The 18989-nt window shown below is 48.8% G+C and overlaps 1 protein-coding gene across 1 annotated transcript; it reads right to left on the reverse strand.

The window, feature by feature from the left end:
• Positions 1-2311: 2311 nt before the first annotated feature.
• Positions 2312-3276, reverse strand: LOC125510183 (probable glutathione S-transferase GSTU6). The gene has a single exon (XM_048675286.1). It carries the CDS (start codon positions 3182-3184, stop codon positions 2468-2470), a length of 717 nt encoding a protein of 238 aa, XP_048531243.1. The 5' UTR covers positions 3185-3276; the 3' UTR covers positions 2312-2467.
• Positions 3277-18989: the final 15713 nt, after the last annotated feature.

Genomic DNA, 18989 nt, shown 5'->3' on the forward strand with positions numbered 1-18989 from the left:
CCTGGGCGAAAAATAAAAAGAAAAGACTAACGAATGAACGTTTGCTGTGAGAACCTAAACGGCGAAAAGTGTTCGTTTAAACGAACGAACGGACGAACGTCTGCTAAATAACTAAACCGAGAAAACCGAACCGATAACAATAAAAAAACACACCTAGGGTTTCTAAAAAACCGGTCGGTTTTTATTACCTAAACTAAAAAATGGTGGCTCGGATCCGGCGAACGGCGGCGGCGGCTCCGGCGTGCGGCGCGGCGGCGAGAGGCGCGTGCGAGCGGGTGGCGACAGCGGCGAGCGGCGGCGAAGCGCGGGCGACGGCGACCTGCGGCACGGGCGGCGGAGCTCGGCAGCGGGGTGCGGCGGTGGCGCGGGCGGCGGAGCTCGGCGACGGGGTGCGACGGGGTTAAATAGGAGGGGGGAGGGGGTTCAACGGCTTGGGGAAGGGGTCGAGCAGGAGGAGTCCTCCCTGGACTCGCGGCGGCGGCGGCGGCGACGTGCGCCGGCCGGAATCGGTCGGGGCGAGGCGGTGCGGCGGCTGGGTCGTGGCCTGGCGCTAGCTGGGCCGGCCTAGTTCGGCCGCGAACTCTCTTTTTCCTTTAAAAAATAGATTTCGCCGGAAAAATCTTAATAGATAAAATAAAAATCTAAAAATGCCAAAACAAATTTTCACCATCTAAAGAAAATATTTAGGACAAAGTGAGCATTTTCTTGGCCTAATAATGCAATTTTGGAAAATGCATATTTTTCCAATTCGAAGAAAATTGCAATAAAATCCAAATAAAATTATTTATTTTAATATTTTTCCTCTAATATTTGATTTATTTTGGAGAAGTCATATTATCTCCTCTCATATATTTTAATATGAAATATTTTCGGAGAGAAAAATAATTAAAACCAAAATAATCCTTATTCTGATATTTGAGAAAATTCAAATATGAAAACGATGAAATCCTCAACTCTCTCCGTGGGTCCTTAAGTTGCTTAGAATCTCGAGGATCACGAATCGAAATGCAATAAAATATGATGTGCATGAATGACTTACGTATAACATTCCAAATTTGAAATTTGGGATGTTACAGTGTTGATGCACTTTTTAAAAATTGATGAATTTTTTACAAGTGTGTGATTTTTTTCAAAATCAATGAAATTTTTTCAAACTTAATTAATTTTTTAAAATTCCATAACTATTTTTCAAGATTGATGAACTTTTTTCAAATTTGTGAACATTTATTCAAAATCGATAAACTTTTTTTTAAAAAAATCTGAACCTTTTCAAATCGAAGAGCTTCTTTCAATTGGTACGAATCATTTTTTAAAGAAAAGTTGATTTTTTCCTGTTTTTGTGAATTCCTTTTCAAATGTATGTTTTCTTTTTTCAAATTATTTATACAGGGTATATACTACTACTATATGGTAGTGTTGTTCTAAAAAAGGGGTAAAATAGCACTGTTTCTAATAGGAGGCGGCAAAACTGAGCTTGGTGTAGCCTAGTGATTAATGCACGAGTGCGGAGATCGCCAAGCTACTACGCGGCCGCTGCGTGCGAGAAAAAAGAATCGGTCCATAGGAGCTCTCCGAATTGGAAAAAAACCCGTTACGAAAAAAAGGAAAAAACTCGCTAGAAGGAGGGCTCGAACCTCTGACCTTATGTTTAACAGCCATACGCTCTAACCACCTGAGCTATTCCAGCGATTTTGGCTTTGTTCTGTTTCTGTACTATATATCAGAACCGTCCCTTTGTATTCCTTCCCGGCTATGCCATCAGGCAGGCCATACTGTGCCTAGAGGCCGGAGCCGAGAGATCAGCAAGAGCTGTTGGGCTTGACTGTCATGTTTTTGAGTGATTGAATTGTTGGGCTGGTTCGTTGGGAGTGACGACCGAGGTGCCTAGCAGCCGGGAGAAAGTGATCTGCCCCGAAAGCATACGAATATTCGTGTCGCGGCACTGCACGGCGACAGGGATTTCGGTCCAGCAAACTGCGTCAGCACGTTCGTCACACATTTTGTCAAAGCTCAGCATGGATTGGATTCTTTCTCATGCGTGCAGTCGTCGTCACTGCACCGGGTAGTCGATTTTCTGTTTAAGCATCAACAAAGTACAGTACTTTTTTGCGCGGGAATCAACAAAGTACTCCTTGACTGAGCACACAAACAGCGGTACCACTTAACTGAGCACACAAACAGCAAAACAAAGAAGAAGAAGAAGAAGAAGAAGAAGAAGAAGAAGAAGAAGAAGAAGAAGAAGAAGAAGAATTGTGCACACAAACAGCAAAACAAAGAAGAAGAAGAAGAAGAAGAAGAAGAAGAAGAAGAATTGTGCACACAAACAGCAAAATTATTCAGCATCGTTTGCCCTTGGTACAACACACGACATGCGGTGCATTTATTCAGCACACACTGGACGGACTCAGACACACACACACACACACACACACACACACACACACACACACACACACACACATGCATGTCACGGCCTCACAGTTCGCTTGGCTTTGGCGGCGACCCAAGCGAGCACGGTGGGCAAGAACTCGAGCATCTTGTCGGCGTCGTCCGGCACGACGCCCTTGGCCGCGTCCGCCGCGCGGAACCGCTCCTCCCACCGGGCCAGCAGCGGCGTCCTCGCCGGGTCGATCAGCCGGCGCCCGATGATCTTGTCGATCGCCCCGAACCAGCCGAGGTAGCCGCCGAGCACCACGTCGACGAACCCGATGGCGTCGCCGCCGAAGAACGCCTTCCCCTTGGAGCATTCCGCGAACGCGCCCTCCAGGGTCTCCAGCGCCGCCACGGCGCGGGACACGGCCTCCGCCCTCTCCTCCTCCGTCTTGCACGAGAAGAGCATCCCCGTCCACGCCGGCCCGACCTTGTCGTCGACGTACGCCGCCCAGAAGCGCGCCACGGCGCGCTCGTAGGGGTCGGCCGGGAGCACGGACGGGCCGGCCCCGGACCAGACCTCGTCGATGTACTGCACGATGACCTGGGACTCGTTCACGGGGCGGCCGCCGTGGAGGAGGACGGGCACGCTATGGTGCACCGGGTTGGAGCCCAGGAGGAGCGCGCTCTTGCTGCCAAGGCTCTCCTCCACGTACTCGTACGGCAGCGACTTGAGGTTGAGCACCACGCGCACCCTGATGACGAACGGGCTCGTCCACACGCCCAGCAGCTTCAGCTCGCCGTCTCCCGCCATTGGCAAGTCCTGCTGATGTGCGGAGCAACGAACGGTGAGAGCAGGAGACGTGTGTGGCGTTGATGAATGTGGTTGCAGAATGCTCGGGTTGTGGTCTGATTATAAGAGCCAGCCCACGTTGGTTTATACGTCCACGTTGGAGTATACAGGAAGAGTTTGGCAGGTAAACTAGCTGTTTGACGAGAAAACTGGCTGTTTGACTGTACGTGGACGTCTTTGCTGGGCACGTTCGACGTTGCTACAGAAATGTTTCAAGTTTGTTGACTTTGATTGATGTCGTCAGCACTGACGTGGTACGATACTCAGATGGTAAAATCAAACTGTTGTTTTGTCCTGAGAAAAGTAGCAGCCACCAATATTATGTAAAAAAAGGGGGAAAAGTGGCAGTCATACATTTTTTAGGGGCAAAAGTGGCAGCTATACTTCGTAAAGCTTTGCCTATCTTTTCCGGGTATCTTTTTTTTTTAAAAGAGAGCCATCATGGCGATTTCATTGATCTGGAATTAAAGATACATCATCAGCAAGAGTAGCTCGTATAAAAGTTGGGGGTTCCTGCCATTGAAGATTCCCCTCGCTAAACTTCGCTAAACTATGAGCTGCTCTATTTGCTTATCTAGGACAATGAGAGAAAATTACATGAGTAAAGCTACGACACAGGAAAGTACACTTTTCGTATATAGCTACCGTCACACCTAGAAAATTACCATCATTCTGCATGATTTCCACAACTTTCATAGTGTCACTTTCAACTAGCAATCACTCTATTTCCCTTTCGCAAAAAAAAAAAAACCCATTCTATTTCCGAGCATCTCTTTCGTCTGCCCTTTCACTAGCATTGCATCGAATTAGCCGTTCAACGTTTTGCAAAGAAAAGTCACGGTGAAATGGAACCTTCAGCACAGGAGCACGCACGTTTATTAGGAGAAAACTAGATCCATCATCTGTGAATTTGCTAGCGCATAACAAAAATATCCCTGAACTTGAGAAATACAATAATTCATCAATACTTAACATACGAATTCCACTCAGATTTAACCACCAATTTCCATCACTAAGGGCGACGGCAAGCTAACACTGATTAAGTAGTGATTTGAACCCTAAAAGAAGACCAATTTTAAGCCCTAAATACTGATTTCTTCATATGTCGTTGTCGTCGGTAAACCCAGCTACCCCGAGTCCTGTCGTCATCGTCGCCAACTCGCCATACAAGATCTCGCATGCCATCACATCGTTGATTGCTGCATCGATGGGCCGCGCCCGCAACGCTCCTCGGTGTCTGGACTCAGCCTGCTAGGCGAGGTAGTTGACCTCATGCGCACTCACCGACACCATGGATGCCACTCACACGACTTCCTCCGCCTACGCCTGCGGCCTGAGCGGTGATGATGGACGCGTGTAAAAGGGCAACTCCAACACACGATCCCAAACGAACGTTCATTTTGGTCGGATTTTGTTCGTTTGAGGATGGTAATAAGGTGGTGTCTGTCCGAATTTGTGGACGAGCCCAACGCACTGCTGCATTTCGGCCGCATCACATCCAATAGAGGCCCTATGCATTCTGTGAACTAAAATGATGTATAGCAAATAGTTCATAATCAAATAGTTTCACATGCGAAATAGTCATAGAAACCAATCGAAATACAAACAATATCTAATAGTCTTACAGCCCAATCAAAATTGTTTTGCATGAAAGGAAATTGAACCGATAGATCTACTGGTTGCCAATGTGATCCCACATGTGCTCAACCAATTCATCCTGGAGCTACATATGAGTCTGTCAATCACGCATTGCACAATGAAATTAGACAAACTATTCAAAGGTTGCAGGAAGCGGGTGCTCGGGCTCAACATTCTCACCCAAAAAATCAAATCCTTGGTCGTAGATGCTATCACCACGCTCATCCTCCACGATCATGGTGTGCATGATCAGAAAAACGGTCATCACCTCTCAAAACTTTTGAGTGCTCCATGTCAATGCAGGGTTTTGAGCGGTACCCCAATGAGATTGAAGCACACCAAAAGCACGCTCCACATCCTTCCTAGCACTCTCCCGCATTTGGGAAAATCTCTGTCTCTTCTCTCCTTGCGGATTGGCATGGTTTTCACAAGAGTTGACAACTGAGGATAGATACCATCAGCTAGGTAAAATGCTTTGTTGTAATGGTGGCCATTGATGTCAAAGTTGACCTCTGGGGAGTGGCCTTTTGCAAGACTTGCAAACACTGGAGATCACTGAAGCACGCTGATATCATTGTGTGAACCAGACATGCCGAAGAAGGAATGCCATATCCATAGATCTTGTGAAGCCACCGCTTCTAGTATGACAGTGGCACCTTTCACATGCCCGTTGTACTACCCTGCAAAGCAAATGGATAGTTCTCCCACTTCCACTGGATACAATCTATACTACCAAGTATGTCTGGAAAGCCCTCATCGGCATTTATCGCCAACAACCTCTCTGTATCGGTGGTAGTTCGCTCTCTCGGGTACTCAGGGCCGAACGCTGCCCCCACGGCCTTGCAGAAACTCTACATTGAGAGGATACACGTGGACTCACTCATACGCACATACTCATCCACAAGATCAGCAGGAATTCCATATGCAAGCATGCAAATAGCTGTAGTGCATTTCTGGTAAGAAGAGAAGCCAAGCTTGCAAAGGGCATCCTCTTTGCACTCAAAGTATGGGTCATCTCCTACCACTCCCTTCCGAATACGATTGAACACATGTCTCCTCATTCACAAGCAGCGACAAAATTGATGTGTTTCAAAAAGTGTGGTATTCTCAAAATAATTGGCATAGAGAAGGGTGTGGCCTTTCTCCCTATTGCGGTTCAAGGCGAGAGCATGCCCCGAGATTGATCCCCTGAGCCGAGGCCGCTGCCTACCAATGTGGTCATGGACGACCAATGCAGCCACCACAAGCTCTTCATTATCCAAGGACGAATCATCAGATGAAAAAATGAAGTTGTGAAAGAAATACTCATCCCCGCTATCCATGGTACCTTTTGAGAAAAGCGCCGAACACCTTGCGGCTGCGTTGGAGACTTAAGATGCCAGGGCATAAGGGTACTATCACAGTCTATGGTAATAGGAAAATTGCTCTAGAATGTGAAGAAGGAGATGTTGTTTATGCTAAGTCAGCTTGTGCCACAGAAGAACTTAAATTTTATAAAGATAATGTTGACCCGACGGATATGACCCCTCTGAAGAAACCCACTACTGAGCAAGACCCTTTGTTGAAGTTTAAGTCGACTGATGATACTAAGAAGATTGATTTTGTCCGTGGCAACTCATCTCAGCAGTTTACAATGGGAGCTAATATGGATCCCAAATAGGAAAGCGCGCTCATCGAGTTCATCCGTGAGAATCGGGACATCTTTGCATGGAAACCTTCTGACATGCCGGGTGTACCGAGGGAATTCGTTGAGCACACTTTTAATGTGGATCCTATGTTTAAACTAGTCAAGCAATTTCTTCATCATTTCAATGAAGAACGACATAAGGGCATTGGTGAAGAGGTGGCCCGGCTCTTGGCATCTGGGTTCATTGTGGAAGTGTTTCATCCGGAGTGGTTGGCTAACCCGGAGCTGGTGCTTAAGAAAGACGGCACTTGGCGTATGTGTGTTGACTACACAGATCTTAACAAAGCTTGTCTAGCTGATCCGTTTGCTCTCCTTCGTATTGACCAGACTATTGATGCCACGACGGGTTGTGAGAATTTATGTTTCCTGGATGGTTATTCTGGTAATCATCAGATCAAGATGGCAGTTACAGACCAAGAGAAGACGTCTTTTATCACCCCTTTTGGAGCCTTCTACTATGTCTCTATGCCTTTCGGGCTTAAGAGTGCCCATGCGATTTATCAACATTGTGTTCAAAATAGTTTTCATAGTCAAACTGGGTGTAATGTGCATGCTTATGTGGATGATATTGTGGTTAAATCCAGAAAGAAGGAAACACTCTTGGATGATCTAAGGGAGACTTTTGAGAATCTTTAGGGCTATAAGATGATGCTTAACCCGGCCAAGTGTGTTTTTGGTGTACCTGCATGCAAGCTCTTGGTTTTTCTGGTCTCAGAGAGAGGTATAGAAGCTAACCCGAAGAAAATTAAGGCTATTACTTCATTTGCTAAGCCGACGTGTGTCAATGACATCCAGCGCCTAGCGGGTCGTATCATGGCTTTAAGCCTGTTCATAAGCCGTCTGGGAGAGAAGGTCATTCCCTTATACCAGATGATGAAGAAAACAGATCATTTTCTCTACAGTGATGCCGCGGATAAGGCGTTTGAGGCGCTCAAAAAGCAGTTGGCTGAGCCGCCCGTCCTTGCGGCCCCCATTGATAAGGAACCCTTTCTCCTGTATGTGGCGGCTAATAGTAAGGCTGTCAGTGTGGCGATTGCGGTGGAACACAAGGAAACGAGTAAGGAGTATCTAGTCCAGCGGCCGACTTATTATGTCAGTGAGGTGCCGATTGAGTCCAAGCAACGATACCCACATTGGTGGAAGTTGGTATATGGGGTGTTCATGGCGAGTCGTAAGTTGAAGCATTATTTTCTTGGTCATCCTATTACTGTGGTCATCTCTGCTCCCTTAGGAGACATTATTCAAAACAGAGAGGCCAGTGGCCGGGTTGCCAAGTGGGCAATAGAGCTCGGACCTCATGGTTTGAAATATGTGCCAAGAACAGCTATCAAATCTCAAGCTCTGGTGGATTTCATCAACGATTGGACAGAATTACAAATGCCTGAGGAGAAGCCTGATAATACATATTGGACAAGCCATTTTGATGGGTCCAGGCAGCTGGAAGGCTCGGGGGTTGGAGTTATTTTGACTTCCCCACGAGGTGACAAATTTTGCTATGTTTTAAGGCTGATGTTTTCTTGTACTAACAATGCAGATGAATATGAGGCTTTACTCCACGGCCTTCGCATGGCCAAAGAGATGAATTTAAACTGGTTCAGGTGCTTTGGCGACTCAGACCTGGTGGCTCAGCAAGTTTCAGGCACATGGGATTCCAAAGACTCGCTCATGGCAGCTTATCGCCGGGCGGTTGACAACATTGCTGGTCATTTCAAGGGGTACCAGGTGGAGCATATGGATCGAAGGAAGAATGAGGCAGCTGATGCTTTGAGCCGGCTTGGGTCTCAATGTAAGCCGGTGCCTCCTAATGTGTTTCTGGATGTATTGCATCATCCTTCAGTCAAGTTACCATCAGAAGAGGATCTTGCTATTCCTGACCCCGAGGCATAGTTGGTGGCGGCTCTCCATGATAATCCTGATTGGACGCTTCCCTACTTGGCTTATATGACCCGGGGTGAGTTACATGAGGATGAAACTTTGGCAAGGCAGATAACCCGGTGGTCTAAGCCTATGAACATTGTGAATGGCGAGTTACACTGATGTAGCGTAACAGGTGTGTTACAGCATTGTGTTTCTCCTGAAGAGGGTCGTGAGATCTTGCGTGAGATTCATGAAGGCGATTGTGGTCATCACACTGGCTCAAAATCTTTAGTGGCCAAAGCTTTTCGTCATGGGTTTTATTGGTTGACGGCTCATGCTTATGCAGAGGATATCGTCAGTAAATGTGATGGCTGTCAGAAGTTTTCTTGACGGGCTCATGTGCCGACTCAACAGTTGAGGATTATTCCAATCACTTGGACATTTGCATTTTGGGGGCTTGATATGGTTGGACCTTTCAAGGGGTCTAAAGATAAGAAAACCCACCTCTTGGTTGTGGTTGACAAATTTACCAAGTGGCTTGAAGTAGAGCCGGTCAGCAAGTGTGATGCGGCGACTGCAGTCCAGTTTGTTGAAAAGTTGATCTTCCATTTTGGTTACCCTCATAGTATCATTACTAATAATGGCACTAATTTGTGTAAGGGTGCTATGAAGGAGTTCTGTCAACAAGAGCATATTCGTCTTGATATTTCTTCTGTGGCTCATCCGCACTAAAAAAAAAGACACATCCATGACAGTTTGGGCCGAATGAATTTTTTTTCTGTCATACATATGACACTTCTATGACGATAATTGTGACAAAACCCGGTATCATCATAGATGTGGTGGGCTCCTACTTCTATGACAAAAAATCATGACAGAAAATGGGCTTTTCGTCTTGGGCGGGCCGGAGACGCAGCTGCATGACATTGTTTGGGCCGTCCATCACGGAAAAAACCGTGGTAGAAGCAAGGGGGAGGAAAATTTCGGGGAGTTCCCGGTTACGGTGGGAGATCGGGGGCCGAGCGATGCACGTTTCTCTCGTACACGTACGCGCGTGTGTGCGAGGCGTCGACTCTAACTGAACCCAAGCGAGGCGTTGGGTTCTAACTGAACCCGAGCGATTGCACTGCAGGCTACGCGTTACCAAACCCGAGCGATCGATCGATGCCTGTTAACTGAACCCGATCGAGCGATTCCTTCGCTACTATTGCTAACTGAAGCCGATCGATGGGATGAACGGTGAGCGTTGCGGGGGGGTTTGGGTGAACAGTGAGCGGTGGCGTTGCCTCTGGATGAATAGGACCCCGTGGTGTGGTGGAGGGCTGGATGAACAGTAGATGGTGGAGGGGTGCCCGTGGAGGGGTGGATGAACAGGACCCCGTGGTGTGGAGGGCTGGATGAATAGAAGATGGTGGAGGGGTGGTTGAACAGGACCCCGTGGTGTGGAGGGCTGGATGAATAGTAGACGATGGAGGGGTGCCCGTGGAGGGGTGGTTGAACAGGACCCCGTGGTGTGGAGGGCTGGATGAACAGTAGACGGTGGAGGGGTGGTTGAACAGTAGCCGGTGGAGTAGCGCGTGGTGGAGGCTGGATGAACAGGAGCCTGTGGAGGCTGGATGAACAGGAGCCCGTGGAGACTGGAGGAGGTCGACGGTGGAGATGAACAGTATCCCGTGGAGTCCCATTTTGCGGTACGCCACACCCCTCCCGACGAACAGGACCCCCGTTTCGACCGTAGCGCTCCAACACAAATCCGTTTCCTCCGTTTTGCAGTATGCCACACCCCTCCCGATCCACAGGACCCCCGTTTCGACCGTAGGAGGTCCGTTTCCTCTGTTTTGCGGTACGCCAGACCCCTCCCGATGAACAGGATCCCGTTTCGAACGTGGCCGGTCGAACACAAGGCCGTTTCCTCTGTTCTGCGGTACGTCAGGCCTCGTTTCCATCGCCTATTCCGTCCAAGCCCTCCCGATGAACACGACGCATTTCGTTGCCTCCCCATGAACACGACACATTCCGTTGCCTCCCCATGAACATGACGACGACGTTGTTTCTCCGTTCCGACCCAGCCATGTACACGAGCCCTCGCCGTACGTATGCGCGAGAAGGCGTTCGAGACCCCGCCCGTATGTACACATACGTGGCCGTATTTTCTTTCTTGCACCCTGGCCGTTGTACGTACGTGTAAATGCTACGTGCGCGCCTCTACTACGACACATGCACGCCTCTACATTGACCAGTATGTACGTACATGTTCGCGACCAGAATGATACCGCTACGTACGCTTCGACCAGGTGGGTCCCGACTGTCAGGCACTTCCTTGCCTGCGAAGATGTAGCTGGTCGGTCCCAGCAGTCAGGGGGCGAATCGTTTTTTTTGCCCGGACGCACTTCCTTGCGTGCGAAGATGTAGCTGGTGGGTCCCAGCAGTCAGGGGGAAACGTTTTTTTCGTGAAATACGGTGGCCCGTCCGGTGGGTCCTGCTGTCAGGTGGAGGAATAATTATTTTGCACATAATAAGGAGGCACTTCCTTGCTACGGCCGTGGACCCAGCTGTCAGCCTCTCCACGTACTGTCCACGTTCGATGCAAGCAGTTCCTTGACCATGTTGACCACGCTGCGCCGAGAGCACCAGGGCGGTGGACGACGGCGAGGCCTAGGAAGGGGACGACGCGGAGCCAGGGAAGACGCGGCAGTGGATGCCCACGCGTAGAGGAGTATGTGGGTTCGCTGGTTCGCTGCGATGTGAGGCTGACGTCGCCGCAGAATAACAGGGGTGTGTGTGAGTAGAGGGATGCTCTGGCCAGCAGTGGGAGTAGTAGCGGGCGGTGAGGCCTCCGCCGCATCGCAGCCGGCCACGGGAGGCAGGAGCACGAGGCACGACCGGCGCTGGTTTGTGCGGCTGGAGCAAGAAGACCAGAGGTTGAAGAAGCACTACGACCGTTGGATGGACATCGTACGGTCACTGGAGCTAGAATCATGCATATTGACTAAGTTGACAAAGCCCTCCGTCCCCGTCAACTTAGTAGGCCCACAAGTCAGCCTCCCACCAAGGTGGGTACCAGCTAGCAGGGGGGTACTCATTTTTCTGAGCGTAATAAGGAGGCACTTCCTTGCGTGCGAAGATATAGCTGGTAGGTCCAAGCTGTCAGCGGCAGTAACGTTTTTTTCACGAAATACAGAGGCCCTTTCGGTGTGTCCCTGATGTCAGGGGAGGAATCATTATTTTGCGCATAATAAGGAGGCATTTCCTTGCGTGCGGCCATGGACCCAGCTGTCGGCCTCTCCACGTGCAGTCCACTTTAGATGCATGTCGGTCGTTGACCACATTGACCAGGCCGCGCCGAGAGCACCAGGGCGGTGGACGACGGTGAGGCTTAGGAAGGGAACGACATGGAGGCAGGGAAGACTCAGCAGTTGTTTCCCACGCGGAGGGGAGTACGACTGTACGAGGGTTTACTGGTTCGTCTGCTGTCGCCGGAGAATAACAGCAGGTGTGGGTGAGTAGAGGGATGGCTAGGCCAGCGATGGGAGTACGGTGGAGCGGTGAGGCCTGCGCGGCAGCAGAGCCGGCCGCGGGGAGGAGGGAGTAGGCAGTCCCGCCGGCGCCTGTTTGAGCGGCTGGAGCAGGAAGAGCAGAGATTGAAGAAGCACAACGGCCATTGGATGGCCATCCAACAGTCACTGCTTGTGTGTCAACCTTTTTTTAGGAAAGGCTCAAATCTGTGGAAAACAGCATACAACCCATCTGCCATCATTTCTAATAATTTACAACCCATTTGCTAATTATTAAGGTTTTTTTGGAGCCCATATTCTTTTTGTTAGCATTACATCCCATATTGTGGCCACAGTTAAAAAATTATACGAAATTTTGCATATTTCTGTGCGGTCCGAACTATTTTTAATCCCGAAATTTCGACTCACATTCAAACTGATTTTAAAAATAAATGTATACCAATATAAAATCCAACAAATTCTCCACGCATAAAAATTAATGTAATTTCAAATCTCGAAATGAAGAAAAGATATTTGAAACTAATTGCCAGTTTGATGTGTTTTAAAAATGTACAACCCATTTGTCACTACTGATGGGCCATTTTCTCCGCCAGCCGAATGAAAGCTCTCCTCGTCTTGAAAGATTTGCAGCCCAACAGGCCTGACAAAGCGAATTACTTGACAAATCACAAAAAAACTGGGCTGTGGCCGTGGACTCAGCTGTCAGCCTCTCCACGTACAGTACTCTTCCGATGGAATGTCGTTGACCACATTGACCACGCCGCGCCGAGAGCACCAAGGCGGTGGACGACGACGAGGCCTAGGAAGGGGACGACGCGGAGCCGGGGAAGACGCGATAGTGGATGCCCACGCGGAGAGGAGTACGAGGGTTCACTGGTTCGGCTGCGGTGTGAGGCTGCCGTCGCCGCAGGGCCTGGCTAGCGGTGGGAGTAGTAGGGGGCGATGAGGCCTCATCGGTAGCACAGCCGGCCACTGGAGGCAGGAGCAGGTGGTCTCCCCGGCGCTGGTTTGGGCGGCTGGTGCAAGAAGAGCAGCGATTGAAGAAGCAGTAGGACCGTTCGATTCAAATCCAACGATTACTGCTGTTAGAATCGTTTGTTGACTAAGTTGACAAGCCCTGCGTACGCGTCAACCTAGTAGGCCCACAGGTCAGTCTCCCAACCGGTGCGCCCCAGATGTCAGTGGGAGGAATCATTTTTTCGCGTAATAAGGAGGCAGTTGATTGCGTGCGGCCAGGCCAGCGGAGGGAGTAGGGTGGGCCGGGGAAGCCTGCGCGACATCACAGCGGGCCACAAGAGGAGGGAGCAGGCAGTCCCGTCGGCGCTAGTTTAGGCGGCTGGAGTAGGAAGATCAGAGATTGAAGAAGCACGTCGGCCGTTGGATGGACATCCAACACTAACTGCTGCTAGAATCGTGTGTTCACTGACAAAGCCTTGCGTAAACAAGTCAGCCTCAAAATTTGTGGCGTGTACAACTCATTTGCTATTATTTTTATAATTTTTACTCATTTTCTAATTCATATGGAATTTATTGCAGCTCGTTTTCCATTTTTAGAATTGCTGGCCATTTTCTGGTCAGTACGAGGGTCAAAAAATTAACTAAATATGTGGGAAATTTTGAAAATTCGCAAATTTTTGCTGGGGAACGAAATATTCTTAATCCAAAAATTAATAGCCATACTAAAACAAATTTAAAAATAAATTAGTACTATGTCATGTTAAATCCAATGAAATACGTATAAGATATCAGTGAAGAACAAAAACAAAAAAGAAACTTATATCCCATTTGCTATAATTTTCAACCCCTTTTGATATTACTTTTAACAAACATTGACCATACTCTTAAGCCAGGCCAGAATGCATCCCTCCTCGTCTTGAAAGATTTGCAGCCCAGTAATTCGGAGAAAACAAATAGGCCTAGCTTGGGTATTCTTCAAAAAGAAATACTGGGCTACCTATTTTCCCAAAGAACTGGTGCATGAGCATTTAGCTTTATTTATTTATTTATTTCCTTATTTATGTTTAGGGGACCACGAGCATGTACCTGGGCTGGATTCATGTGAGAGCCTCTCTTTCAGTTAATTATGGGCTTCTCTATTGGGCCTTCATCAGTGGGTTGCATGTTATCAACAAGTGGAAAATGTGTTCCGAGTTTCAAAAAAAAATGTGTTCCGTACAATAAATAGTATATGCGCTACGTACGGTACGGGGCACTAAAGGATCGAACCGTGCAACGACTTCCAAAACACTGTGTTTGTCATTCTAACAACACATTTATTCAACCAACAGACGAAATATACTACTGATTGTACATTGAAAACAGCAGCAACAGCAACCAGGGCTGGGGGTGCAACAGAAGCAGTAAGCAGGCCAGAAGAGTGAAGACGCAGCTCTCTCTTCCAAACCAAACATCAGCCATCATTACAAAAGGGCTACCAAAAAAGAACAAGTGTATGCATCAAACTAAATAAAGATCCTACTACACCAAGTGTACACATCTAACTAACTGGCTCAGTTAGACGTTACTATTTATTAAGCTGTGGAGATTGGCTGACGGCTTGAACCAGATGGGTGCCTGACGGGGGAAACTCCAGCCAGCAGGTCGAAGTCTGATACTTGCGACCCTCTCTTCTACTTTGGGCTGCAGAGCATGGCGGCACATATCAGGGTATGGTGCATGCAGAGACGCATGGTACGCTGTGTACACACAGTTTTGCCTAATGAACGAAACCGTGCTGCCATCATGATCCTTGTCGTCGGTTATCTCCTGGTTAATCAAACAGAGAGCGTTTACCAAGGCTACTTACCAGCCTCCAGTCAAAAATTCCTGAAGGCCCAGAGAAGCTGGGATCCTGCTCAAAGACCTTGCAGTGACTGTGATTGTATTCCGCGAAATAACACGTCCGGTACGTGCGAACGATCATCAATCTTTCGTCGTCGTCTGATCGAGCCAGGAACCACCTGCAACTGCCATGCCGCTTTTCTTTGAAAGGTTCTGGGATTAGGAAGGGTAGGGACACCAGGCGGCCTACAACATCATATCAAGTTGGAGTCAAATAAAAAAGGGCTCTTGGTTTAGTCAATCTTAAGAATAGCATGTTATGAGCATGAGTATTTTTTCAGCAAATGTTGGCAGTAATATAAGCAAGCCATCATGATATTATAGGAAAGTAACATACTACTGTAACAGCCGTTTGTAGCGATGACTGGAGTAGGCCAGCAATACGTCCAGCCATAGAAGGAGTCGACAGCGTAAATGAAGCCCTTGTGTTCAATGGCATCAGAGAACCATGGAGGATGTATGATCCTGCGATGGACATGTAGATTTATCCACTTACCGCAGTGACCTATCAGATAGGCGAGACCGCGGTTGAAGAACGCAATTAGCCTGAAGTCTTTATAATTCGCAGATCTTGTGAGCACTTGGCAGATTACAACCTTGAGCAAATCAAACTTGGTATCATGTTGGCTACTGTAAGATTCCGAGTATTCTGGGCCGCGGTGCCAAAGCAGTGCAGTGTTAATCAAAGGAAGGGGGATCAATCGCCGGGTGTAGACCTCCACGAGCATCCAGCTGCCGCGACCGTCGACGAGCACCATCCAAGACGTGTTCATGCCGACCCAGTACATACCGTTAATGTAGTTGAGGCTGACGGGGATCGGATCGCAGTCAAGGGGGTTGATGCTCGCCACCCTACGATCGTTATGCTGCGTGACACGCCGTTTTTGAAGATCAGGCGGCATCAGCAAGCAAGGAGCTGGCTTAAAAAGCTCCGGCCTGAGGGCTTTGAGTAAACGGTATAGCCCCGACGAGCACGCGGCGAGCGGCATGGTACTGAGATTGTCCACACGCGAAACAATGAGCTTGATTACCTCTGTGGGGAGCGAATTCCAGCCACTCTTTCAGCGGACGCTGCTCGGTTCTTCCATTGCTAGTGCTTGGGTTTTGGACGAGGGGGGGAGGCGCCTTAGCGGGGATGGAAGATTGGACGAGATTATGTGCGGACAAAGATGGAGAAGCGAATATGTGCTACGGGAAGTGGACAGGTGATGATGACTACAACACGCCGCTTGACTTACGAGACACATACCAGCAGCGTAGGGTCATGTCGATGCCAGACAACTAGCTTGAGTGATCACAGTACTGGTACTCCCTACAATGCTATGCCCTAACTTGCTTGAGTAGAGTAGTAGAGTAGGATTCTGCTCTACTACTAGCACCGGAGGAGTAGTATATTCTAATCTAAAATAGTTACAAACTTCAATGCCCGAGCTTGGAATGACTACGAACCGTTCTCAAAGACCATGTCTACGTGGTGTTTGGACATGGGCGACAACCTCAACGCCAACGGTGCAGCTCCCGTTGCACCGTATGTGTTTTTGTCCTTCCTGTTCGAAATCGTGGTAAAATTCATGTTTCTACTCTGTATCCTACTACTATGCTAGTCCACATGATTAGTTGCGAACGACGACTTCTTCCCCGACCTTGGCAACCTCATCCTCGACGACATGGGCAACAACGTCAACGCCGGCAACCAGTGAGATACAGGGTGTAGGAAGCGGTTTGGGAATTTGCATGCCTTTCCAACCAGTGAGATACTCCATACAAAGTACGACAGAGAAATAACCACAGAGAAGGAAGCTAAAAGTAAATAATCAAGAGCATTTTTGCATTTGTTTTGCATTGAATTGTTTCACAAGCTTGACTAGTGCTATTTTTCTACTTTTACAAAAACCGCATCGTAATGTTAGTACTCCCTCCGTCTAGGTGTATAAGTCTTCCCTCCTTCTTGGTCACGGTGCACAACCGAAGATGACTTATTGACCTGGACGGAGGGAGTAGCACAGTCTGCAAGCATATATCGAGAGAGACGTGTAGTGCGATAGTGGAAAAAAATTACTCGTATATGAGACCAGGTCTCACGGTTAGCAGGTGAGACCCGTCCTGATGGATGACACGTGGCTTTTAAGTGGGGGGTGGGGGATGCTTTGTGATTTGTGAATGCCACGTGTCATCCATCAGGATGGGTCTCGCGTGAGACCTGGTCTCATAGAATTCTTTTCCTGCGATAGTATATAGTAAAGTTTGTGCTATATGCACGTACTTGCAAAATGCGTACGAATACACAAGGTTTCCAAACTTTCCCTTTTACATACTTAATTAAGGATGCTAAAAATTTCTGAACGTTCGGGATTTATCATTTGTGTCCCAAAACTAATGAGATCGCCTTACGAAACAAAAATTATACTCCTCCTAAAAGCCACGGTGCTCGCAGGAGCGCTTGCGGCGCGCCACGAGTGCCCTGGTGCGCGGCCGTTTCCCAGCGCGCCGACACAACACCTCTTCCTCAGCCTCGCAACTCGCGAGGTGCTGATTGGCGGCTTTCTGGCGGGCGAGCGCGATCTCACCGGTGTGGTGATCCGGCGCAAATAGGTACTCCTCCTCGCCGGAAGCGTGCACCCGTTCCACGTACCGCCAAGCGTAGATGATGCGCTTGGGCCCGACTGCACTTAGGGCGTCGGCACGGGCGTCCTCCGCCACCCTCACGGCCCTCGCACGAGCCTTCTGCCAAAGAGCCAATTGCCTGACTCTCTCGGACGCGACATAGGCCTCCCAGGAAGCTTGTTCCGCGGTGCGCTTCTCTTCCTCGGCCTTCTTCTCCACCTCTATTTTGGCGCGCTCTGCTAGAGGCAAAGCCTCCCACAAGGTGACATCCATTTCTTTCGAAAGCTCCTCAAGGCTGGGGGGGCTCGGCAGGCGGCGCGACGTTCTCCTCGTAGCGGGGAGCCGACGCGTCCTCCGGCGCACGTGCTGGTGAGATTGGGAACGCCGACGTGTCCACCTCGACGCGTCGCGGCGAGGAGTGGAATGCCGATGCGCCCTCCTCGTCTAGTGGCGGCGAGGAACGGAACGGCGACGCGTCGCGTAGCGGCGAGGACCGGAACATCGACGCGTCCTCCTCGACTAGTGGCGGCGAGGAACGGAACGGCGACGCGTGACCGTCCGCGCGGTGCAGCGAGGGGCTCCTAGGGCTTGGGAGGGGCGATGCCATGGTGGTCGATGTGAGAGGGAGGGGGAGGAGATAGCGATGAACGTGATCGTGAGGGGGAGGAGATAGCGATGTCGTGGGAGGCGCAATATTTATAGCGAGCAATGGCACACCTACGTAAGATATGGACTGAGCTGCACTGACTTAACTGCCGGTCCAGTTGCGTCACTGACATGTGGGCCAGACCCCTGTTGGGCCCATATGTGAGTGACCGAATGCACCTGCAGTTAAGTAACAACTACGTGGGCATATTTGTTTGGAGTAAATTACGGGGGAACGAAGGGGTGGAAATATTGCTGGTCACAACGGATTGGACGAGCGTGGGGGGAGGAGAGTCATGCATGCAAATTTTTTCACACGGGGTGGAGTGGTGGGACCGCCGGAGGGAGAAGGAGATTTTGGCAGGCATATTGTTTCCACACATGGAGAGGAAAAAAATTGGAGACGAACGGGCTTCCTGCAGGTATGGGGAACGATGCATAATAAGTCATCTTGCATGCCGGGCTAGGTATAGTCTCAAGTCATTAAAAACAAACACGCCCACACATGTTCATATTTCAAGCTGCACTAAATTATTGCATGCGATGATTAAGGCTGGCCATAATGGTGGTATCTTAGCTGGTATCATGCACACGGGAATAGCAAACATGCTGATGTGGCAAAGAATTAAAGAAGAGAGGGGGGTTAGAGTAAATAGAGTTCATGCATACATTGGTAAACACATTTTTGTGGAGAATGACAACACTAATTGAGTACTTTTGCAAACTTCAAAAACTATTCCACAATGTGTCAACATTCACAATGTCAAATCAATATTTTTACACTCATTATAAAACATAGTTCTTATACTCCCTCCTTCCATCTATATAGGGCCTAATGCGTTTTTTGAGGCTAACTTTGACCAAATGCTAGAGCAATAATATATGACATGCAACTTACACAAAGCACATCATCAAATTCGTATGTGAAAGGAGCTTTCAATGATATAATTTTCACATTATGAATGTCATGTAGTATTAG

This window comes from Triticum urartu, chromosome 1, assembly GCF_003073215.2.
Source record: "Triticum urartu cultivar G1812 chromosome 1, Tu2.1, whole genome shotgun sequence".
NCBI classification, from domain to species: Eukaryota; Viridiplantae; Streptophyta; class Magnoliopsida; order Poales; family Poaceae; genus Triticum; species Triticum urartu.